The sequence below is a fragment of the Rattus rattus genome, chromosome 1 (assembly GCF_011064425.1).
Source record: "Rattus rattus isolate New Zealand chromosome 1, Rrattus_CSIRO_v1, whole genome shotgun sequence".
In the NCBI taxonomy this organism is placed as follows: Eukaryota; Metazoa; Chordata; class Mammalia; order Rodentia; family Muridae; genus Rattus; species Rattus rattus.
Window position 1 is genome coordinate 101666969 of NC_046154.1, and position 25065 is coordinate 101692033.

The 25065-nt window shown below is 43.8% G+C and overlaps 1 protein-coding gene across 1 annotated transcript in view; it reads left to right on the plus strand.

The window, feature by feature from the left end:
• Window positions 1-25065, plus strand: part of Tmeff1 (transmembrane protein with EGF like and two follistatin like domains 1) — an 85273-nt gene that overhangs the window by 13311 nt on the left and 46897 nt on the right. The window contains 4 exon segments of the mRNA XM_032904408.1: window positions 5841-5950; window positions 11518-11647; window positions 15594-15620; window positions 17890-17986. Of these exon segments, the coding sequence (XP_032760299.1) occupies window positions 5841-5950; window positions 11518-11647; window positions 15594-15620; window positions 17890-17986 (364 nt within the window).

Sequence of the window (25065 nt, forward strand, 5' to 3'; positions counted from 1 at the left end):
AGTCATCTCTTGCTATTAAGGCACTTTAATATCAATGTAGGCTGCATTTGCATTGTGGAATGCTAAGTTCATTTTCTCTGCCGTCGTCGCTGTGCCCTGATAGAAGAGAGACTGTGATAATGTTAATTCAGCAAACAAGCCGAGGAAAATTTAATTTCTAATTCTTCAGATCTGCCGGAGCATGAAGCCAACAGTTACATCTATTTCTTGGTTTACCCTGACTTTATCTTTTCAGCCTTGTGTCATCAGAGGTGCCTCTCAGATGGGGCAGGGGTCGAAGTCATGTCTAGGGAGGGGCCAGTCTTTGTTGTCTACATGTCCTAGGCATTGTTGCTTTGAACAGGTTATCTCATTGAATCAAAAAGGCCAGGCACGGGAACTTGGCTTTCATTGACCCTCACGCATTGCAGTTTTGTTCATGATGTAGCAAACTGCCTCGGTTTGATTTGAAATCACATTGAGCAACACCCCCACACCCAATCAAATAATAACCAATATAGAAACCTGAAAAGAGGAAAAAGTCACTCATTGTTTGACGTGAGCAGAAAACGGTCGCTGTCACCGTTTTTAATTCTCCTAACTGGTCTTCCCTGTATGCATATAAAAATATAATATTGTATGTATACGATGTAGGTATAGTTTTGTGTTGTTTTTCATTTAAACATTCATGTAGCCTTTATGAAATATCTGTGTAGTGTATAAAATGAATCTTTAAATCCGTGTATAATATCCCCTGGCTGTACCACAATGTTTCGGGTGGGGGATAGTGTAACTGTTTAACTTTTCCATGTTTTTAGTTTTCAGCATAGATAGGGTCTGTGGGTTGGCCTAGCTGACAGCTGGGCATGTATCCCAGAATATACTTTGAAGGAATGAAACCTATCAGGACCCCGTTGTTTGAGTGACTGTGCTTTTCTGAAAAAGGATGTTTTCCCCAAATACAAGTGACACGTAGACAGTGGTTGTAAAGCCGTTGAAATTGTGTTTCTGAAGACAAGGTAACATGTTTGAATATGCCTCATGAGGAGTCAGCTGGGCCCTCGCCCAGCGATGAATGACAGCTTCCTATGTCGAGGAGGCCTCAGGAAGCCTTCATGGAGAGGGCCGTTCCTAGTAGCGCTGTGCAGACTGTGTGAAGGCAAGTGAGTCTGGCTTTCGTAAGGCTGTGAAAGACACACAGGATTTGAAGTCAGTGTGATAGAGAATGATACCAGGGAGCGATCCAGAGAGGATGGCATGATGGACCACCGAAGACAGAATGTTTTTTGTATGTGCTAAGAACCCTCTTCCTGCATGGATCAGTAGGGTTCTGATACTTGAGAAAGTTGCTCTAAGTCAGGAATCCCAAAATGATACATAAATGCATGGTATAGTTAGTTTATCTTAAAAAGTATCTTTAAATGATACTTTGAAAACAGGCACAGAATTTTCCCTGGAGAATGGTTTGTTCTTCATCAAATAAAGCATATTCATAATGTGTTAATTACAAATTCCATTTTTTCCTCCCTTTGAAAAGGAACCTAAAGACCTGTGGATACATAATTGCACGAGTGAGGCCATTTGTTTTTGAAGTAGCTCACCTCTTCCAACTCTCCTAGTTTAGCTTTCAGGGGAACAATGGATTTTCACTTCAATGAAATGTTGAAGCGACATAATTATAGCAATGTGTTTATGGGCTTAGCTAGGTCCGGTGACATCGTCACATAAAAACGGCTCCTCCTGTGGTGGGAGCTGAAGTCTTCCTGGCATTCTGCAGCCTGACAGTAGTCTCGAGGGTCCCTTGTGCCACAGACGTTGGTCTGTAGGCGGCAGAGAATGGCACACCTTGATTGGTCTGGGTAGTTAGGAATGTATTGCCCTGAGCTGGACAGTATAGAAAGAAGAAAGGAGCCAGGTATGGTGGCACGAGTCTCTAATCCTAGCACTTGGGAGGCAGAGGCAAGAGGATCTCTGTGAATTTTTAAGGCCAGTCTGGTCTACAAATCAATGGGGGATAGTGAGGGCCACACAGAGAAGCCCTGCCTTGAAAAAACAAAATAGCAGACTACAGTAACAGCAAAGGGGGAGGGAGGGAGGGAGGGAAGGAGGGAGGGAGGGAAGGAGGGAGAGAGAGAGAGAGAGAGAGAGAGAGAGAGAGAGAGAGAGAGAGAATGAGAGAATGAGAAGGTTGGGGGAGAATAAAGATTATTCCAGAAGTGTAGGGAATCAGCGTCATCTGCTACAGAAGGGTCAAGGAATGGATTAGAGGGTCATGGAGACGGTCAGTGGGTAAAGGTGCTTGTTGACAAGTTTTATGACACGGGAACCCACAGGATGGTTGTTTTCTGACCTCCTCGTGTGTACTGTGTATGCCCTTCCCCCAAATAAATAAATGGGAGAAACAGGGAAGACCTAAAAAAAGCTGTCATTTGATTAGAATGAGATGTTATTCACTTTAAAGAAAATGCTCTCATAGGGAGGGAAAGGCTTTGGCGTGCCTGAGAGGTTGAGGAAGCCGCTGTTACTGGACATTAAGGCGTTAGAACATGTAGGACCTCTACTCTGAGCCTTAGCTTTTTATAGCTTTGTATGTAGGTCCCTCTTCTGAAACAGAAAACGATTCTGGTAATATTTTAGGCTCTCGGAGGTTACTGCTTACAGTGATTGTGTTGCAGGTGTGTCTTCCTTGTGACCCGAGGCATGCACGGATCCTCAGGATAGCCGTGGATGTGGCCCAGCATGGTTTATAGATGACATCCTGTCCCAGAGCTGAAGGCTTGGACACCCCTGTTAGAGAAGAATGAAGTGCAAAGCCATTGATTTCATTTTCACAGCGGTTTTCAATTGGGAGCGATCTTGTCTCCCCAGGGGACGTTTGGTAAAGTCTGAAGGCATTTTGCTTGTCACAGCTAGGGAGTAGAGGCCAGAAATGTCACTCAACACTGGCACTGCTCAAGACGATCAATAATCTTCCCCCAAATATCTAGCCCAGATTGAGAAGCCCCAGTTCTCTGGTCACATCGAGGAATTTACTCGCTTTGGTTCTCCCAGAGTGCCCTCCAAACAGGCCCGTTCCCCTGTGTGCTGGAAAAGTGGTAGCAAAGCCACAGCATCCGGCGGGCTGCTGGGTTCTGGTTTGAACTGGAACCTCCAGTGCGCTCTGGCAGTATTTGTTCCTCCTACGCAGGGTTCTTGGCCCATCCTGCGCTTTGTCTTCCAGCCTTGAAGAGCGATGGCATCAGAGACAGGTCTTACAATCTGAGAACTGGATGATTAGAAGATAGGCAACCGGAGCGAACTATTTTTATTTTGAGCCACTCTCTGAGTGCTTTGTGTGTGTGTGTGTGTGTGTGCGTGTGTGTGTAGTATTTTTTATTTGGAGAGATTATCTGTTGAGAGCATCCATTTTGCTGAGCTTCCATTTTGGGCTCAGGGGAAGGCAGGTGTGTAATCATCTTCATCTCTGACAGGTAGGGAGTGCCGTCTTCTCAAGGACGCGCGGAGTCCTCTGTTGAGTTTGAGCTAAGTCTTTGGTTGCCACGCCAGTTAGGAAGTACAGAACTCGGAACTCGTGGTGCTTTTGACAAATGCAGAAATGTATGAGGAAGCTCAAAAGGTGTAAGCCTTCTGCTCAAAAATGTTTGTCTTAATATGTTACCGGGATAATAGTTAATGGTTTGCGTCTGTGACCTGGCTTATGTGAAGAGTGCTTGATTTTTAAAATATGTAGTCATTTGCTTTTATCTTTTTTTTTTTAAAACAGTAATGGAAAGGCATGGACACAGTGTGGTGTGGTGGTCCCACGATTCTTGACACCTGTCTCTTTGCTGACATCTTGAGCTGATGGCTTTCTTTCACCCTTATGTGTGTCTGGTGGCAGCTCTAACTGTAGACAACAGGATCTTCTTAGGGTCTGAAGCTTAGAACTTGAAGTATTTGGATCTGGACCTGCTATACATTTTTATTGACTAGATATAGAAAAAAAAGGCCCATACCAAGGATTCTTGAAAGGTAAATATATATTTTTAATGAGGGAAGGAAGGGCAAGCAAAAATCAGGAGAGGAGAGCCAAGACCTTACAACCCTGGCTACAACTTAGACCCCATCTTCCGTAGGTGGGTTTGTAGAACAGAACCGTATTGGCTGTCTTGTTTTAAGTGCAAAATTTTGCTGGGACCTTGAGACCTAGTTAAGACAAAGAATAACTATAACCCACAGGTATCTAAACGGTTCTTACCCTAACCCATGACTTGGTGCTTCTGAGTGTTGACTCATGTAAGAATTGTTGACTCAGTTCTCCAGTTGCCAGCTCTTAGAAGTGGCATAGCATGGACACCCTTGCAGAGTGTGCGAGCAGATGGCTTGGGGAGGCCAGTGAGATACCACTAGGTAGCTGTCACTAGACACTGGAGTCCTTTGACTTGGTCCAGGAACCCTGCTTTGAAAACCTGGGATAGTGGGTTGCTGGGGAAGTGGGTCCAATCCAGGACCTACCTCCTCATGATGTCGAGTGCAAGAGACATCTTGTACTTTTCTTAGAGTTAATCAGTCCCTCACTGCAGCCAGCCAGAGGGTAGCTTTGGCTCTGGCTCCTCCACGTACATGGCATGACTATCCTGAGATGGTTTCTAAGACGGACATTTGTTTACTGTTCGCATACGTGCGTTTGCTGTGACTCCAGGTCCCAGTGGGAAGAAAGGAGAATGCGCCCAATGATTCTTACCCAGTTAAACTTGACTCGGCACTAACCCGGAATCCGTGGTTGGTTTCTGAGGAGGTTGCTGCTTCCAGTGCAGGGCTGACGGCCTTGGGGCAGAAATGCATTTGGTGCATGACTTTGCTTTCTGTGGTGACTTTAATCGACTTGATCATTTGAAAGTTTCAACAGGAGAGGAAATTTCAATCTCCCTAATTTTGTGCTCATAAATGTTCCATACCTACCTATTGTGTGAAATTGATGTTACTTTGATAATTCTTTGTAACTAAAATTGTTTTCCCGGAATAAATACTGATGATGTAAACTTTGTTATTTGTTAGCCTTAAAATTGAGTTACTCACCAGACAAAGAGTCTAAATTACCAAGACATTCACAACATTATCTAGTGTTTAGCAGAGCCCAAATGGAAAAAAAACCCATAGTTTCATCTTTGGAAATCGTCTTAAAACGTAGCATTTTGAGGTTCTTTTGGGGTAAAGTTCCTTTTAGGGATACAGCTTAAGATTCTCTTTGGAGTATTCTGAACACGTTGACAGGATCTTGCTCTTCTGTTTTTATTTTATTTTATTTTTTTTTTTAAAGATTTGTGTGTGTGTGTGTGTGTGTCTGTCTGTCTGTCTGTCTGTGCTGGTGCCTTCATGTGAAAGCCAGAAAAGGGTGTTGGTGACTTCTTTGGATTTCCAACTATCCCTTTGAGGGTCTTTTCCTCAGCCAAGGGTTTACATTTTTCTCAGTAGGCTGGAAGCCAGCAAGCCCTAGAGAGCCTCCTGTATGGGGTTACGGGTGTAGTAAGATGCCTGGCTTATTGTGTAGGCGCTGGGATGTGAACTCTGGTCTTCACGTTTGTGTAGCGGGTGCTTTTCACATTGGAGCCATCTCTCTGGTACCCATCCCTTTTTTATATAGTCTAGTTACATACCAGTGAACAAGATGCCTAGCACGTTAGATTTGCACTGTTATTAATCTGTCTACGTTGTGGGGTAAGTGTCCGTCTGTTGTGAGTGTGTGTGTGGTGTATGGTTTTGTATACATAGGAAACAAAGTTTTCCTCTCTTGCAGAATTAAATCTGAGTGTGTGTGTGTGTGTGTGTGTGTGTGTGTGTGTGTGTGTGTACACATGAAACAATGTTTTCCTCTCTTGCAGAATTAAATCTGAGAGAATCTGACATCCGAGCGTGTGATGAATCATCGTGTAAGTATGGAGGTGTCTGCAAGGAAGACGGAGATGGTTTGAAATGCGCATGCCAGTTTCAGGTGAGAAAACCAAAATTAACTTAATTTTACCCCCCCCCATTTTATAATCCGACGTTTCTCAAGTAAAAAGCGCTGCCCCTTGAGCTCTGAAGGGATTTAGCGCACAGCCACTGGTTCTTTCTTGCCAGGCGAAGTTCTGTTCTTTGTGCTTTCTGTGGTTCATTTCAGAAATTAAAGAGGCCGTGATAGAAGCACATGTGTGGGAAAGTGTTAAATAGCCAAGCTTTGCCGTGGTGGGGAAAGCCGAGGGTCCCCGGGAGGGACTCTTAGTTAACAGGCTGACATGATTTTCCCTTTTTCCTGTTAACCTGGCTTTCCTCCTCCCCTACTGTACCTTGTGAGAACCAGGATGCGTTAGAGTCTCAGCACGAACAGGGTCAGAGATGAGCTGGTAATTAGAGCCACAACTCAAGAGTGTGGCGCCTGAGAATTTCCAAGTGGGTTTAGTTGTGCTGTTACTGTCTGAAAAGCAAGGAGAGGTGGAGGTCACTCTCAATTGCTCCTGTCTGCCTGTTTTTTAAAAAAATTATCTTTCGATCATAATCTAGCTGTAGCTGGCCTCTCAGAATCGGGCGTGAGGTGTGGAAAGAGCTTGTCTGGTTTTTCACTTACGGTCTTGCTGCCATTGGGAATTATGAGGAGAAGAGGAGGTTCAGAAGCCAGGCATTGGGTTTCTCAGCCGAGTTAGTTTCTCTGGCAACCCAGTGACCCCAGGCAAATATATGTCCTCAAGAATGATTTCCTCACCAGTACCCCGTCTGAACAAAGGCACATTTCATACTTAGAAGATGCCGTGAGAATACAGAGGACAAGAGCACTTGTGTTTGAAACTTCCTTGAGCACTATAAACCATTGTGGTGTTTATCTCCATTATAAGGAATAGAGACTCCAATTGAAGTAACCGGCATGGCTAGCTAGGTACATCACTACCGCCCGCCCACGGGGACCGGTAGCTAGGTACACTGTGATTAGCCGCCCCCGGGGACGGGTGGTAAGGTACACTGCTGCTGACCACTGGAGCTAGGGTCAAAGAGACTTTTCATTCCTTTATACAGAGCTGTATTTCTGTGAGACGGGCTCCACAATGGCCACTTTCTTCCAAAGCTGGGTGCTTTGGCTGGCTTCACACCCTTGCTACCCATTGGCTGGGGGAGATCAGTTCCTTCTGTGCCTGCCTTTCCATGGACCTCTTTGATTTCTCTGGAGCTGATTTTATATTCTGCTTCCCTACGATTTTTTTTTTTTTTTTTTTGTGAGCCCTTGAGATTTTTTTTCAAGACTATTTTTTTTTTAAGTAGCCTTTTCAATGTCCTCCAACAGCTTAAAAAAAAAATCATCTTTCCATGATCTGCCTTAAATCATTTGGTTCTTAACCCGTGGCAAAGCAGGAAGAGAAATGTGAGGGAGGGAGCGGGGTCAGAAGGTGCTCCTCCAGGGTAGCTGGATGGGGAAGGTGTTTAAGGACGGGTTCCTTGCCTTGCCGGGCAGGCTGCCGAAAGGCTTACAGTAGAGTTTGTTCCTTCCTCCGAGGAAGCTCTCCTTTGATTACTCTGCTGTCTTCCTATGATATTATGGATCTGTTCACAGAACCTAAATTATTGGCAGCTTAAAAACGTCTTGATATGTGCATTAGGCCCAGCTCTCCGCTGTGTAAATCTTAGGAGCGCTAATCAAATTGCTTGAGAGATGGCTTATAATTCTGCATGCTTTCAGAGCCGACACACGCTTCTGGAGCGTGATTTAGGTCCCATCTTCCCAGAAGGTAGAATTGTGTGTAACTGCAAGTCTTGTTAGTTGGTTCATGAAAGCCATTATCCTGCTAGTTACATAAACAAAGGCGCCCACTAATTATACGCGTAGAAAAATTATTAGTGCTGCGTCTTTCCCTTAAAACTTAGTGTCTCTGGCTTTCCCCTAATTTTCTTCCCTGTCGAATTTAGAGTTCTGTAGCCTGTCTTCCTGTGTTTGTGTCTGTTCTTACTAGCTCCCACGGCCTCTTGCTCTTACTAGACCTTTGTATAGGAGTTTTCCACAGAAATAGAGAGAACAGGGGTACCTGCACATACATACACATGACCGTGTGAGAGCGGTGGAGAAAGAGATTAATGAGGAGTTAGCTCATTTGATTGCGGAGGGTGAGGAATCCCACAATCTGTTAAGGGCCGAAGACCCAGGGAACAGAGTGGTACAAGCCCCTGTTGGAAGCTAATGGCTGAAGGCCAGTATCTCAGTACAGTCAGAGGGAAGCTTTCCCTCCGCCATTTTGTTCTATTTGGTTCCTCAACAAATTGGATAATGCGCATCACCCTGGGGAGGACGGCCTGCTTTACTTGGTTCACTGACTCCACCGCTAATTTCATTTGGAAATGCCCTCACGGATTCATCCAGAAATAACTTTTAATCTGGATACCCAAAGGCCTAGTCAAGTTGCCACATGAAATTAACCATCACAGCTATGTTACTCCTACTTTTCCTTGCTGTGACAAAACACCGGTGCAAAACAGCTACACGGGGGAAAGGCTTATTTTATTTTGCTGTACATTGTCAGAGGTTTCGTCCTTCATGGTGTGACAGAGTAGAGCAGTTCACATCATGTCCAGGAAATAGAGGAAGAACCAGTGCTTGTGGGCTGTTGCTTCCTGTCTTGCTCTCTTCTGCCCTGCTCCCCTTGCCCCAGGTCTGTTGGGTGGTGCTACCAATATTCAGGGATGGCCCTTCTCCCTGAATTAATCCTCTTAAAGACACATCCAGACATCTGCTTTATTACGCTTCTAGGTACCAACCGTCAGTCAGTCAAGTTGACAATCGAGATGAACCATCCTGGGAATCTTAGTTTCTTATTTTGTTGTGATCCAAACAGTTCCTGGCACATAGTGGGTATACAGCAAGTGAGTGAATGGCTACAGTTCCAGAGTTGTTTAGTGTTGTATCTTTCAAACAGCTTCCAATAGCTGGCAGTATCATCACAATCACAAGTAATTCAGACTCCTATCCCTCATCAAAGGTGGCCGACTAGAGGTTAGGGATAGTGTCCAGGGTCCATTGGAAAGCTGCCCAGATCTCTTCATTTGTCCGTAAGGGTATGGGGAGGCTCCCGAGAGAGACCCTAGAAACAGGATGATGGAGACGACAGGTCTACGTCCTCACCTCAGGGTCACTCTGAGGTATGTGCTTCTGACCAATTGCAGGGACGTAAGGACCCTTGCTCACCAGTGACTAATGGGTGAGATTCTGAATAATGTGTGTGTGTGGTGTCTAAAGTACATCACTTGGGAGCAACTGTGACTCCTCTTGCTCTCAGTAGCTGTGCTCCTACACAAGAACTCAAGACTTAGAAATGACAGTCATATATGCTATAGCAGTGACAGGTCATATTTAGTAAGGATTTGCTGTGGCTGAATAGAAACACCTTATTTAGTCCTTGTAGTGACATTATTGGGGAGGATCTATGACGATAGCTTTAGACAGGTGGGGAAAGAGGTACTGACCTCACACGGGTGACGGGCCAGAGCCCTGGCGCTGATATTATCATGGGATTCATTGGATGTTAGAGTATTTAAGTCCATAGGACATTTAAAATTGCTGCTTATTGCTTACTGGGATATTGTTTTATAAATGTTAAGATCTCCAGTCCTATCAAACTCAAAACTCTTTCAATCACCAATAACTTATGCTCTATTTCTTTATCACCTTTAAGTGAATTTCACAGTGTAGTCTACAAAACACAGGATTAAAGAAATGAATTGTGGTACACAATTTTAATATAAAAGAAAAATAAAGGTCATTTATGATATAAATATTTCATAACTTAACGTGCTTTGGAGTGATCATGGTAGAAGACAATATAGTACCCAGGCATTTATGTCTGCTTATAATGAAGTTGGATTAAAAATATTCATAAGCAGTTTCATATACAAAGCTCTCCAAATAAAAATTTAATTCCAATAAAAGTTTGTGTAAGATTTTGCTGATAGTGAATATATGGTGAAGTCAGTTTGGTTTAAAATATTTTGTTAGTTAGTGGTTGCTGAGCCGTGCTAATTTGCCACATTTATACTTCAGACACCGAGAACCGATCACGTAAAAAAGAAGGTAATAGTGAAAGTGCATCTTGTTGATTGCAGAAAATTTGAGATATACAGAAAATTAAAGATATATGAAAAATATATTGACGCTTTCTTCTAGAATTTATGCATATTTTCTAAATTAGACTCTGAATGCGATCTCTTTTCTTGCTATATTTTATTTATTTATTTATTTTTTGCATTCACTGTCATAGATAAATAACACTTTTAAAAGAGGGTAGGCTGTACATGAAGGCACATGCCTGTAATTAATCCCTGCACTGGGAAGGCGAATTCAGATAGGTGAGAGTTCCGTGTTAGTCTGGACCTCAGTGAATCCCTACCACTAATTCTCATATTCAGTATACAACCCTGACTGCTAATGAAAGTCAATTACTTTTATATATTAGTTGCCTGTTTCTAATTTTCCTGTAAATACTTTGACCTATTCTAGAAGAACGTCTGCACTATTCTTATTTACGTAATGAAGATCGCTTGTATCATATTAAAGTATTTCCCCCAGATTTTGAAACTTCACTTGTTCTATTTTCAAAAACTATTCATTTTAAAACTCCTAAAATTACGTGTATGCACATGTGTCTCTATGTGGGTATGTGCAGATGCCCATGGAACCCAGAAGATATTGGAGTGACCAGATTTGCAGGTGGTTGTGAGCCGTCAAATGTCAGTGGCTGGACTCACATGCAGTTGTGAGCCTCTCAGTGTGGGTGCTGGGAGCTGAACTCTGGTCCTCTGCAAGAGCAGAACATGCTCTTAACTGCCGATCCATCTCTCCAGCCCCCATTTGTGCTGTTTTTGACATGTAGAAGTTCTAAAGTTCCTTAAGCGTGTAGAGCCAGTGTCATCTTTCGAATCTCACAACTGCTTATCTTTATCTGCCTGGTTCCTGTTTGTCCTTCAGTGCTCAGTTTGAATCCCACTTTCTCTGACTGGCGAGGCTCTCTCTAGGCTCCCTTGCTGGTATTACTGGGCATCTTGCATCCTACTTTCTGCCTGATGGATTGATTTAGAACACGATTTGGCTTTGAAATTTTTCCTCTATTCTAACGGGATAGTAAATAAGGTCTCTGAGTACAGAGACTGTTGATTTCTTTGTGTCTCCTCTGTTCCTTCCCTGGGGACTTTCCTACTAGAGGTATTGAGTAAATGAATTTTAATGATAACGTGACACCACCTGAGTAGCTCTTTATAAGCATTATCACGACTTTCCTCTTAATGTTTCTATGGCTTTTCTTAGCAGATAAAGTAGATTGCACAGGGATCTCCAGGTTCACTCAAGGGTAGGTGGTGGTTATTTTCATTATGAACGTGAGAAGATGGCAGGAGGAAGGCGCAGGTCTTCTTTGTTAAAGTAAACACAGGGACAACCTGTTCTAGCAGTGGAAGAATGTCATAATACTATGCCTTTGTGCTGACGAGTGTGAGCTATGCCATTAATATTCATGTCCTGTTCTGAGAGTGTATTTTTGTTTTTCTTTGCAGTGCCATACAAATTACATTCCTGTCTGTGGATCAAACGGGGACACTTACCAGAATGAGTGTTTTCTCAGGAGGGCTGCTTGCAAGCACCAGAAAGACATAACAGTGGTGGCACGTGGACCTTGCTACTCTGGTATGTGTGATGTTGGAAATGGCTCTGCCATATATTCTGAAAAGAACATTTAGCCAGAAGCGTTTGGCTTGCATTGCTGCAGGGACTGGTAGTGACTGAGAGGGCTTTATTCATGGTTTATGTTACTGCTTCTTAATTTGACGTGATTTTTGTATTGACTGTATGCCTGTTGAGTGTTTTATGTGGGAACTTCATATATCCTTTGCTTGATACAATTTGGAGTTGGGAACTGGCATAAGATAGTATCTATCTATCTATCTATCTATCTATCTATCTATCTATCTATCTATCTATCTATCTGATTGTCTCTAGAAATCCTCTATGAACGTGTTAGGTTGTATTTCTTTCCAAGTGTTTTGCTCTTTTCCACCACCACCTAAAGCCATCTTAATTACCCTCTCCTTTCTCCTTGAATTGGTGGTGGTTGCTTCCAGGAAGCTTTGATGCGAGTGCTTACTTGTGTTTGAGTGTGAGGGTGTAGGTGCAGTTTAGGTACTGTAACTAGAGTTACTGTGTAGAGGCCAGTGGTAAAGACAGAGGCTGGTGGAGTCTCCATTGCCTTGCTTTTTGTAGTGCATAGGGTGTTTAATGCTCTCCCTCTTGCTATGTGGAGGTTTTAGGGCCAACTGTAAGTTAGTGGGCATAGTCCCCAACACTGCTCTCCCTTACGTTACCATTTAGAGTGCAGGAAGTTCCCCAAACTGTTCTCAGATATAATTTTCTAGAAGGGCTCATAAAACTCTAAAAGGTATAATAGTTATGATTTATTGCATGGAAAAGATATATTTAAAACTGAGCAAAGCAGAGATGCATAGGGCAGATTCTGGGAGAGGTCTAAACATGGAAGGTCTGGCTGTCCTCTCCAGAGAGTCACGGACAGTGTTACTTCCTCATGGAGTACTGTCAACTGAGAAAGCTGAGCTCAAGCGCTGGGCTTTATCACAGCTTCGTTACCCCTGGCTGGCCGCTGATCTTAGACTATAGCTTCTCTAACGACATTTGACCCAGAGCTTTCAGTTTAAATCCCATGACTGATCCTTTTTTTTTTTTTTTCATTTCTTTAGTGTGTCTGAGTGTGTGATATTTGCATGTATGTATTCAGGTACACTCCTCTATACGTGGATGTATGACAAACCAGAGGAGACATCTGCTACCTTCCTTTATTACTACTTTATTTTTGTATGTGAGTGTTTCGCCTGCTTGTGCCACATCTGTGCAGAGCCCTAGAGTGTCAGAAGAGGGTGTTGAGTTAATCTTTTGGAACTAGAGTTGTGGGTGCTGGGAAATAAACCCAGGTTCTCTGTAAGGCAGCAAATGCTCTTAACCACTGGGTCAACGTCCAGCTTCTAGTGGTTCTCTCTTGGGATAAGGTCTCACTGCATCTGAAACCACTGTTGTATGTCAGAATGGCTGGCCAGGAGGCTCCCAGGAGCTGTCTCTGCCTGCCCAGTCCTAGTGTTACTGGAGTACGCTGCCACATCAGGCTTTGTACACTGACGCTGGGGGCCCAAACTCATGGTCCCAGTCTTGTTCTTGCTAATGAGCCCTCATACTGTGAGATGTGGCTGGCCCACTCTCCATTTCTGATGTGGAACTCACTCCCAACAGACACTCCTATCAGGTTCGCTAAAAGTGACTGCCCAGAAGCATGGGTTAAATAAATATCAGACCTCTTTGGACAAGGATAAATTTTTACTGTATACAAGATAATTAGGTCTGAGGGAAAGTATTGTGCTCTTGGGCTGTCATGGGATGTCCTCATATAGTTCTCTAAGCACACTGTGCTTCACAGGCTCTATGTGAAGTTTTGGGGACTCTTTCTGATGCCACCTTGATCATTTATTAGGAGCGCGTGTGTAAGACACCAAGTGCTTTGATAAGCGGTGAGTGTTAGACGGGAGATAGAGTGGCAGGTTGCAAACAACCCTGAAACTAGGAAGTCTCACGTAAAAGTCGTCCCAGCTCTTAGTTACTATGTGCCCTTGTGCAGGCCGGCATGGCTCTGTGAACTCCATTTCTCTAGATCATTACATGAATATCCGCCTCTGGGCTTGGTAAGCTCAGGATACCGAGGCGGTGAGGTACCTGCCGTATTGTCTTTGTTGCTGACCCGGCCAGTGTTTTCATGTCTTTTGGTCTTCAGACGTGTCTATTCTGAGAGCTGAAACATTTTCTCTTTCAATTACTCAGAGAAATCCTATCTTAGGCTTTCCTATCTTAGGTCCTTCTTCCATGACCTCTCTAGGAAGTTTGTTTTATCTTCAGGTAGTGCACGCCGCCGCGTTGCACTTACCTGCTCTGCTTGCCTACAGCTCCGTAAGTGCTTTCTCAGCCAGGAAGCTGTGTATCCTGTCTAGGGAAGCAAAGCACCTTCTCAGGGCTGGGAGGGACTCACGGGTGTGTGTACCATCAATATGATTCTAATAAGGAAAATTACTGTATCCTCAGGGTATTTACAGTTTTACATTTTTATTTAGGAATTCAAGATTTATATATTTTATGTATTCGAGTACACTTCAGCTGTCTTCAGACACACCAGAAGAGGGCATTGGATCCCATTACAGATGGTTGTGAGCCACCATGTGGTTGCTGGGATTTGAACTCAGGACCTCTGGAAGATCAGTCAGTGCTCTTAACCGCTGAGCCATCTCCAGCCCCCGTGTTTAGGAATTCTTAATAACCAAGGAAGTGTGAGGTTTTTAAATACCCATTAAAAGTGGACACAGCTTGAAAAAAAGACTTAATATGTGTCCAATCAATGAACATGGAATGAAAGGGAGAAGAGTTGGTTTCCCTAAGAAAATACGGTCATAAGATTTTACAAATTCAATTCCCGTTCTCCTCTTCCGTTCCTCCAAGGAACCTCTTTCCTTTCAGGAGAAAGCCTTATACGATTGCTTAAGTCAGAACTGAATGCAACTGGATGTAACTTTGCACCCAGAGCCAGTGCACTCGTCGATGCCTGCACTGTCTGCTTTCTGATCCCCCCGCCCCACCCCCGCTGTCTCGTGTCTGGGGATTTGACTGTTGCTTGGTGGAGTTTGGAGGGAAGGATTGGCATTCAGTATTTCCTTCCATTCTAGAGACTGTTTGAGGAATAGCATTAATTCCCCGGGTCCATGATATCATCTCCCCTGCAGAGTGTCAACGCCTTCATCTGCCATCTCTGTTTTAGCTTTGACAACTCCATGCTGATGTGTCAGAGTATCCTGTTTCCACTCTGGGTTATATATTGGTACATTCAGCCCTATACAATACAGTGTTAGGGTTTGGAGTGAGGCTCAGTGGTAGAGTGGTCGTCTAGTATGGACAAGGCCCGGCGCTCCATTTTTAAAAAGTTTGTACGTTAATTACATTTTAGGCTGTTCTCTGTCTGAGATTTATCCTGAACAGATTTCTAGAGGAAGCTAATTTTATCATTTCTATGCATATTCAACCCTGAGGTTCTCCTCACTAAACCTTAGGGATTTTTTTTTTTTTTTTTTTTAAGTCTTTTGGCCTCTGGTCTGTATCACAGATTTGATTAAGAAGACTTTAGGAGCCAGGCTTAGCCTGCTACTAGAAGCAGTTTTTGTTCAGCTCCTCTCCAGCCCTAACAAAATGAAAAATCCCTTTTACCTTTTAAACGAGTGGGCTCATCATCTCTGTTTAGCCGTTTATAGCATTTTTCTAGTCTTGGTACACGAGATGTGGGTATTTCCTGGCCCGATGACTTCTGAGATGTGAGAAATGTATTCAGTATACAAGAAAGACTGATGGTTATGTGTCTAGGCTACTTACTCTGTACAGCCTAAAGTAGACATAGGAAAATAAACTTAGCTGTCAGAAATGTGAGAAAAGGAATATACGAGCCTGGATGTCACAGGTTTTTTTGATAAGAAATGTTACTATCTGAAAAGCTGGAATTTTCAGTAGAAATGTTTACATTTGTTGTTTTTCTTCTCAGATAACGGCTCTGGATCTGGAGAAGGAGGTGAGTTTCCAATACTTTGCTATTCTGAGAGAGTGCACTCGTACCTCAAGCTGGCTTGGAACTCTGTGTAGCTCGGGTTTGGCCTTGAACTCACCTCTGATCTCGTGTCTCAGCCTCCCAAGGGATGGGATTCCAGGCGTGGTCCTCCATGTCCAGCACAGATAGCTCTTAAAGCCTTCGTTTCCCTGGGATATTTAACAACTCTGAGATATAATGCAAACACCATAGGACTCACTCACTTGAAGTTCCTAGCTCAAGGACTTTTAATGATATGCAGAGTCCTGGGCTCACCACCACCATCATCCTGACAGCGAGCCCTGTACCCCTGGCCACCAAGGCTACTTCGGCTTCACGTCACCTCAGACAGCCTTTGTTCCACACTGCTTTCACTGAAGGTTTATTGTCAGACCAAAGGGGACCCGTCATAGCGCCTGTTAAATTCAGGTTACACAAGCTGACCTCTGCTCAGGACTGTCTACACACGCGGTTTTAATCATGAAACAGGACTCTGAAATATCTTTTATTTGCTTCCTTTTTTTTTTTTTTTTATAACGAGGTTAAAAAAAAATTTAGAGTAAGTCGTGTCTCGGTAAGAGAAAGGCCACAAGACAACTCTGGTGGAATTAAGAGTTAAATTTAAGCTTTTAAATTTTTCTGTTCTAAATTTCATTTCACAGAAAAATGATTTCTGGTGTTTAAAAAGTGTCATATTTGATAATAGCATTGCGGGTCCAGAATGAGGATGACTAATCTGCCTCATGTCTAATGAAGCTGTAAATCTTACTATCTACTCTATGCAAAGTCCTATTTTGAGGTGCCCTGAGGTTATATTAAAAGACGACTCACCGAGAACACTCAGCCCAAATGTAAACTGCAATTACGATCCTAACCATGTGAAACCTTGAAACCTTGTGTCAGGCGGCTCCTTCCTCTGCACTTCGTAGAGTCCCAAGAGTTCCTGAGTTGGAAGGGACTTTGAAGGACTGCAGAGAATAGGACATTTATGGGGAGGAATTGAAGGGTGGGAGAAAATGATAAAAGCTACTGAACAATAGGGTTTGATTTGAATGGACGTGTTTAAGCAGGAGCTTTGTAATCACATGTGAAAAGCTAACTTCATGAATTTTAGATCTGAGAGCAAGAGAGGATTTTAAGAGGTCATGTGACCTGGTCCCCATGGTCATTGTTCCATTAGCAACCTCAGATGTTCCCAAGATTTGCCAATACAATACAGTCCTGACTGTTTTGCTGAGAATGTGGGTCGTTCTCAGCCTTCAGGGGAGCATGCGTGAGAAAGGGTAGTGGTTAGCTCACTCATTCCGGATTTCGGGATGGGCCCGAAGTTCTTAGAATTATTAACTGTTATAATTGTTGCAATCTGTCTGGGTATTCATTTGTGTTTGAGTGCACCCGGGCAGGCCAGGCAGATGGCAAACACTGGGAATGTTAGGTGTTCTGTAGACCTGCCTTTGGACGAGCTCTTCAGTGAATGGCGCACTGATATGGAATTCTAGCACATACCTCGAGGCCGAACTCCTTCTCACAGCTGACCTCCTGGACTTCTTCCGGAGAGCTGCAAAGATCTACTCTAGTTGAGGGCCACACATGCAGGGTGCCCTTCTCTGGGGGCTCTGAGTTCTTTTGCGGACAATCCTATGTGCTCCTTGCATGGCTTGAAAATAGGAGACTCAAAGATTTCTACACCTGAGTATTTTGGGCTATGCTGAGTGAACCAACCCGAGAAGGGGAGCTTGTAAGAGCAGCCATTTCCTTATGCAGAACTTGGAGACAAATATTTCTTTCAACCGTGAGGTTAGTTTTTATGTGTTTAGAAAGTTGAGTGTGGAGCTGGTGTGAAGGGAGGTGACGATATTGCTCTTTCGGGCTGTGTCCCAGCACGTCTGTGCCAATCAGCCTCCACAGGCTGCTCTAGGGCGAGGGTAGTCACAGACTGGATGTTCTGCTCATGTTTTATTTTCTCCTTCTCAGTATTCAATGGCAATTCTTTAGAAGCTCACTTATTACACCCTCTGTATTGTTCCAGCACACACAGCCTAGGGCGTTATTTTGCTAACCTCGCTGTGTTTTGGGATACGTTGTTCAGTAGTAGCAGCGTTTGTGGCCTCCAACTCTGAGGACTCTTTAGAAGCGATTACCTCCAGAAGCTTGGGTGCATTTTCCTTCAAAGGAAGACAATGGCTCCCGAAGCGTGTCTGGAAAGGATCCATCCCAACTCCTGCTTGAAAGACTCACTTTTCTGTTTAAACAGAGGAGGAAGGCTCAGGAGCCGGGGCTCATAGGAAGCATTCCAAGTGTGGACCGTGCAAGTACAAGGCTGAGTGTGACGAGGATGCCGAAAACGTTGGGTGAGTTGTGGGAAGAGGCGCCGACTGCTTCCTAGGTCACTTCCTTGTGATGTCGGAAGAGCTTTCTACCGGAGGGGGGGGGTGGGGCGTGGAGGTTCTGCGCATGCGTAAAGTTTTAACTGTTGCCGTTAGCTAGTCCGACTGACTCCCCTTTTAACGTGATGTTAATACAATAATTGTTTAAATGTTTAGAATGAGAATCCGTTTGCAATTTTTGAGTTCTATCTGTGTCCTTTAAAATTAATTTTGTGTATATTAATGATTTATTCATCAAAACTTTTGTTTTGAACTGTACCGTTCCACTCTGCTAGTATCTATAATGAACAGCCCCGGTTTCTCCTCTTGCGGTTTGATGCAAAAACTTAATGTGTTTCCATACACTCAGAAAAATCCAAAAAAATTTCAAAAATGTAGCTGTAGTTGCTATTTTATAGAAAGTTATTCTTCTAAATCTCGGCGTTGTAGGTCATGTTGTTTCTCTTCTCTGTGTTCCTCTAACCCCCGGGGTGAGTTTAACGGCCAGCAGACTCAATGGGTTTCCTACCTGTCCCTGTAAGAAGTAGGATTTGGGGGCAGTAAGGGGGATGTGTAGGGGGAATACCCGTATGGAGGAGGGGGAGAGGAGGGAATGGGGGCTTATGGACGGGAAACCGGGAAGGGGGATAACATTTGAAATGTAAGTGAAGAAATATAGCTAATAAAAAATTAAAAAAAAAGAAGTAGGATTTGGTAGAGTAGTGACAAGCCGGCATCTGCCAGCGTCAGGCTGAGTTCTCCTTTCATCAGAACCTTGTTTGCTATTCCCTGCCTTGTTCTTCCCTTCTCCTATGGTGCTTAATTTGTGCATATTTGATTTTCAAAGCTTTGATACTGACTTGAGGACCTGACAGCTAGACGTCTCTTCATTTCCTCTGTTTCCTCTAGTGCATAGTCAAAAACACTCATTTTATAGAGATTTGTACTGTATTCCTTTTGTATATGTTTTTGTGCCTTCAGAAAATATGTTTTATTCTGTGCTTAAATGTTTTTCATCAAAACCGTGTATTAATTAGCATTAATGCCCAGAGTGAGTTTATAAATCAAGGCCATACCATTTTCAATGTGAGCAGCATAATATTAGCTGCACGGGTGGAATTTGATAAGATTAAATGCTTGGTATAAATGGATTTAGGGAAGTGACTTCAGAATTTTTGTTTGTTTTGTTTTGTTTCGAGAGACAGTTTTTTTCACTGTGTAGCCTTGGCTGTCCTGGAACTCACTCTGTAGACCTGGCTGGTTTTGAACTCATGGAGCCTGCTTCTGCCTCCTGAGAGCTGGGAATAAAGGCATGTGCCACAAACCACCTGGGGACTTCATATCTTAGTGTGTTTGTTGTTTTACATGTTGTTTACAGGACTGGCCTGTGTTTATGTCCATTACAGTGATTTGATGTGGGAGAACCTTTTTTCTTTTAATCCAAAGAAGACAATGTTCCATAGGACAAAAAGAAATATTATGTATTTCCAGAATACTATGCTTCAATGCTACTAATGCTAAGGCATGGTGCAACAGCAGTGTGTGTGTGTGTGTGTGTGTGTGTGTGAATTAGTCCCTTAGGATAGTTTTATAATAGTGTTCATAGGCTACATATCTGCCCATGATTGATTGGCTGGGTATATTAGCTGGTTTTTATTCCTTTAACATTCTCTCTATTCAGCCCTGTTTTATATGTTTCTTGGCTGACACTTTTCATGTAGAAACCGGGTCTAAGCATAGTGAGTGGGTAGTGACTGGGAGGGGCTTACCTTGGCAGAGGAGAGCATGGACTGCAATGGCTAGCCAAGGCCAGGCAAGGAGATGATGACACAATTAAGAAAACATTGAAGGAGACGATTGGTGCCATTTGTCCAGACAATGATGCTACTGTAGATATGCAGTAAAAGGAAATGTTATTTACAGGATTAGCCTGTGAGCTGCTACTGATTGTGGGTGGAACAACGTTGAGTTTTTCTAATTTACTTTTAAATGGGCTTCGATTCCAAGAAGGCTCCCTGTGAAGGTTTTGCAGCTCTAACAACACAGCTCCAGAGAACTCACGGTACAGAAAACCAAGACATGCCTAAATACGACATTAGCTAGTAGCCTTGAGTTTTAGAAGAACGTTTTACTTTGAATCGTGTGTGAGTGGATGTCTGTGTTGGTGTGAGAGCGGGCATCCACAGAAGCCATCTACCTTCCCTCTATTATGCACCACTCGATTTATTTTGTGGTCTAGGGAATGGCTCAGCGGGTAAGAATACCCACTAAGCAAGCATAAGGACCAAAGTTTGAATCCCCAGCACCCAGTCAGAAGAGTGGGGCATGGCTGCATGTTTCTGTAACCATGGGGGAAGAAGACAAGGCAGATCCTAGGAGCTAACTGGCCAGCAGCCTCACAGAAACCAGGCTTCAGGTTCAGCAGAGACTCCTCCGTCTCAGGGGAATACATACGGTGGAGACTGATAGAGAAATTACCCTCAGGTATGGTGGCACAAACTTTTAATCCCAGCACCTCGGAAGCAGAGACAGCCAGATCTTCCTGAGTTCAAGTCTAACCTGTTCTACTCAGCAAGTTTCAGGCCATGGAAGGCTACATATTGAGATCCTGTCTCAAACAAAACCAACCAACCAACCACCATCTATCCAACCAATCAATGAAATAAAACCAACCCCTCCCCCCCAAAAAAGAATGAAAATAACCTGGGGGTGGAGAGAGGGCTTAGAGGTTAAGAGCACTGACTGCTCTTCCAGAGGCCCTGAGTTCAAATCTCAGCAACCACATGGTGGCTCACAACCATCTGTAATGGGATCTGGTGCCCTCTCCTGGTGTGTCTGAAGATGGCTACAGTGTATGCATATACATAAAATAAATAAAATGAATAAATCTTTAAACAAAAAAAGAAAATACCCTACCTCATCTTCTGGCTTCTGTAGGCATGCACATGTGTACACATACGCCATCCACGTACAAATTATTGCCTACATGTAATTGCACATGTCTAGGTGGTATAAAGTGTGCTGCTTCCGTATGTATGTGCACTGGGTAATCAGCATGTCCATCACCTTGTCTTTTCCTTATGTTAAGAGTCTGGGTTTCCCACTTGTCCTTTTATAAAATGAATAAGAAGTTAATTGAGATGATAGCGGTCCTGCTGTGCACCAGAGCTCTAGCACAGGGCTTAGAGATGGGGCAATGCAGACAGCAGCCATTAGATTGTCTGCTGACAGTTTTCCAGTCAGGGTCTCTTTATGTCACCCAGGTTGGCCTCCCATGAGCTCTCTGATTCAGTCTAAGTACTGGGATCATAACCTATCATGCCCGGCTGCATCCGAGAGCAGTGGCTTTGCAGATTTGTTATACAGTCCTGTTTGGCTTTAGAAATCCCATCTCCCCCGTTGCAGCCTCCAGAATGCTAGGATTCATGTGCCTTTTCAGGTTGTTTTAAAACTCTACTCCACTGCAGAAGTTCAGGGCTAGGGAGATGCTCGCGGTTAGAGCACTTGCTCTTGCAGAGCTGGGTTTCGCCCACATGGTGTCTTACACACGTAATTCTAGTTCCAGGGGATCCAGTGCCTTCTTATCTCTGTGGGCAACAGGCACAGCTGAGGTAAACACACATATCTTCCAGCAAAACACCCATATACATAAAACAAACAAATTTAAAAGTAAAAAAGAATTGTTCACTAACATTTCTTACCCATTTACACTGTACTTAAATATCTTGAGTAGGGTCCTGTGGAACCCTTTACTAAGTGCAATGCATTTAAAGATATTTCTAATATTTTCCAATCTTGTTTTCTTAAGAAAAAAAAATGTTGATGGTTGCGGTGGTTTAAGTGAGAATGACCACCATAGACTCATGTGTTTGAATGCTTGGTCCCCAGTTGGTAGAACTATTTGGGAAGGATTAGAGGTGTGGCCTTGTTGGAGGAGGTGTGTTATGGGGGGCAGCGTTTGAGGGTTCAAAAAGCCCACGGCATTCCTCATGATTGTGTGGCACGATCTAAGTTCTCAGCTACCGCTCCAGCGCCAAGCCTGCCTGCCTGCCTGATGCCATGCTTCCCACCATGATGGTTACGGACTCTAACCCTCTGGAACTGTAACACTAAACTAAATACTTTCGTTTGTAAGTTGCTTGGTCATGGTGTAGAAAATAACTAAGGTAGTGTCGTGAAGGTTAACCTGATAAGGTCTAGAATCGTGTAGGGGCCAAACATCTGGGCGCATCTGTGAAGGAGTTTCTAGACTGAATTAACTGAGGTGGGATGCCACACCTTGCAGGCAGTGGAGACGCCTTTCTATGGGCTGGATAGAGCTGAGCACCAGCAGTGCTCTCTCCCCACTTCCTGACATAGGATGCCACGTGACCAGACAGCGGCCTCAAGTCAAGCCAGCACAGCCAGGCCTTTCCCACCAGGATGGTCAGCACCATTAACTGTGATGCAAATACTCCTATCGGTTGCTTAGTTACTGTTTGATTGCTGGGAAGAGACACCAGGATGAAGGCAATGTAAAGACTAAAACATCCAATTGGAGGTTTGCGTATAGTTTCAGAGGGTTGGTCCATGACCATCATGGTGGGGAGGGTGGCATCAGGCAGTCGGGCAAACTCGAGCTTACATCCTGATCCTCAAGAAGAGGCAGATGCTGGTGTGGGGGTTTGCTTTAAGGGGGTGGGGGGGAGAGAAAGAGAGACTGACTGGGCCCGGTTTCCAAAGCCCACCCCCTGATGAACACCTCCTGGTCCTTCCTAAACAATTCACCAACTGGGGACCAAACATTCAAATATATGAGCCATTTAAATTCTAACCACCATAGCCTCCTGGTCTACTTTGCTTTTCTCAGGCATTTTGCCCTAGCCAGTAGCAAAGGAAGTGATACCATAGTGGCCCACAAATTGACTTCATAATCCACTCCTTCTATGACTTACGGTTTGAAAGATAATGCTCTCAAACATAACTATCATAGCCATATATCTCACATAGTTTTAGATATGGGTAGCCATTAAGATGTTTTATCTTTCTCATTTCGTCATATCTTTGCTGTCAGAGGAAATGCTGCACAATTCATCTAACTTCTCACACTTAAGGATCCTTCTATTGTTAATCGATACATTAAAAAAATAAAAAGAAAGAAAAACCCAGGACTTTGGAAGAAGAAATAGTGGTACCATGGAAATTAATTTTGTTAAGAGAAAGAGCTCTAATTTTCAAACTTCAGCTGCTTAAATGAAAATTTAATTAATTACACCTTATAAATCCCTCTGTCCTTTTTACATCTCCTTCCTTTAAAGACCGACGTAGGTGCTGGGAATTAGACTCTGGTCCTCCTGACAGCGTCCAGCACTCTTAGCCACAGGGTCCTTCATCCAGCCACGCCCCCTTCCTCTTTAAAGTCTGTTTGCATGTCAGATGTGTGCATGCCATAACCCGTGTGGAGGTGAGAGAGAGGATTTTAGTCCTCACCGTTCACTTTGCTTGAGACAGAGGTTTCTCTGGTTGTTTGCTTTGCTGCTGCTGCATGTGCTGGCTGCCTGGCCTAGAAGTCTTCTGTCTTTCCTGCTTATCTCCTCATGGAGCACAGGGATTACAGACCCGGTCTACCGTGCTTTGCTTTCTGAGGGCTCTGGGGATTTGAACCCCCGGAGCTCACACTTGCTTGGAAAGCACTTTACTCACTGAGCTCCACCCCCCCCCACCCCCACCCCGCCTCCTTTCTTCCCTTCTAAGGCCAGGTCTTCCCAGTTAGTTTAGCCGAGCTTTGAACCTCCCAGTCCTCCAGCTTCAGCCTCCCTGGTGCTAGGGTTATAGGCATGTCCCATCATGACCGACTGTCCCTGCTTTCTTGGGGAGAGTATGTACATTTTGGCGTATTCTTGAAGTTTTCTTATCTAATTTTTCCATTGGCTTTTCAAGCAGTTGTCAGGAGGGCAGGGAAGTGCTGTGCTGATTTTCCAGGGGAGTGTGAGCTCGGAAGCCTGGAGAGGCTCGCTGTTAACAGGCTTTTTTTTTTTTTTTTTTTTTTATCCTTTGTGCTGTGTGAGGGTTCTGGTGTAGCATTTTTTTTCTCTGTTACACTTGAGTCGCCACTCTGCTTTGTAGTTTGGGTTCTTGTGTTTGTTTGTAAAGTGAGTTTTCTGGGATAGGAAGATAGGTCAGTTGGTAAAGTACTTGATGTGTTACTGGTGTGGACCTGAGTTTGATCCCAACACTTAGGTGAAAATCCAGCTAGGATAGTGTGTATTTATAAACCTAGCCCTGGAGAGGTAGACACACACAGGTTCCTGGCCCAACTGGTTAGCCATTGTAGACTAATAGTGACCTCCAGTTCCCAGGTAGCGACCGTCTCAAAAAACAAGGTGATGGCACCTGAGGAACAACACTGAGGCTGACCTTTAACTTCCACATGCACATGAATACATGTGTATGTGTACCTGTGAACAGACAGACAGACAGACAGACAGACACACACACACACACACACACACACACACACACACACACACTCTTCTGGCTCTTGGGATAGCTCAGTGTTAAAGTGCTTGCCTAAACCCACGGTTTGATTTCCTGAAGTTCAAGTCATTCTCAGTTACACAGTGAATATGAGGCCAGCCTGGGTAGTAATATGAGATTGTCTTAAAAAACGGTCAATCAACATGCTCCGCTATGTTCACAGCAGCCTTATTTATAATAGCCAGAAGCTGGAAAGAACCCAGATGCCCTTCAACAGAGGAATGGATACAAAAATGTGGTACATCTACACAATGGAGTACTACTCAGCTATCAAAAACAATGACTTTATGAAATTATAGGCAAATGAATGGAACTGGAAAATATCATCCTGAGTGAGGTAACCCAATCTCAGAAAAACACACATGGTATGCACTCATTGATAAGTGGATATTAGCCCAAATGCTTGAATTACCCTAGATGCCCAGAACACATGAAACTCAAGAAGGATGACCAAAATGTGAATGCTTCACTCCTTCTTTAAAAGGGGAACAAGAATTCCCTTGGCAGGGAATAGGGAGGCAAAGCTTAAAACAGAGGCAGAAGGAACA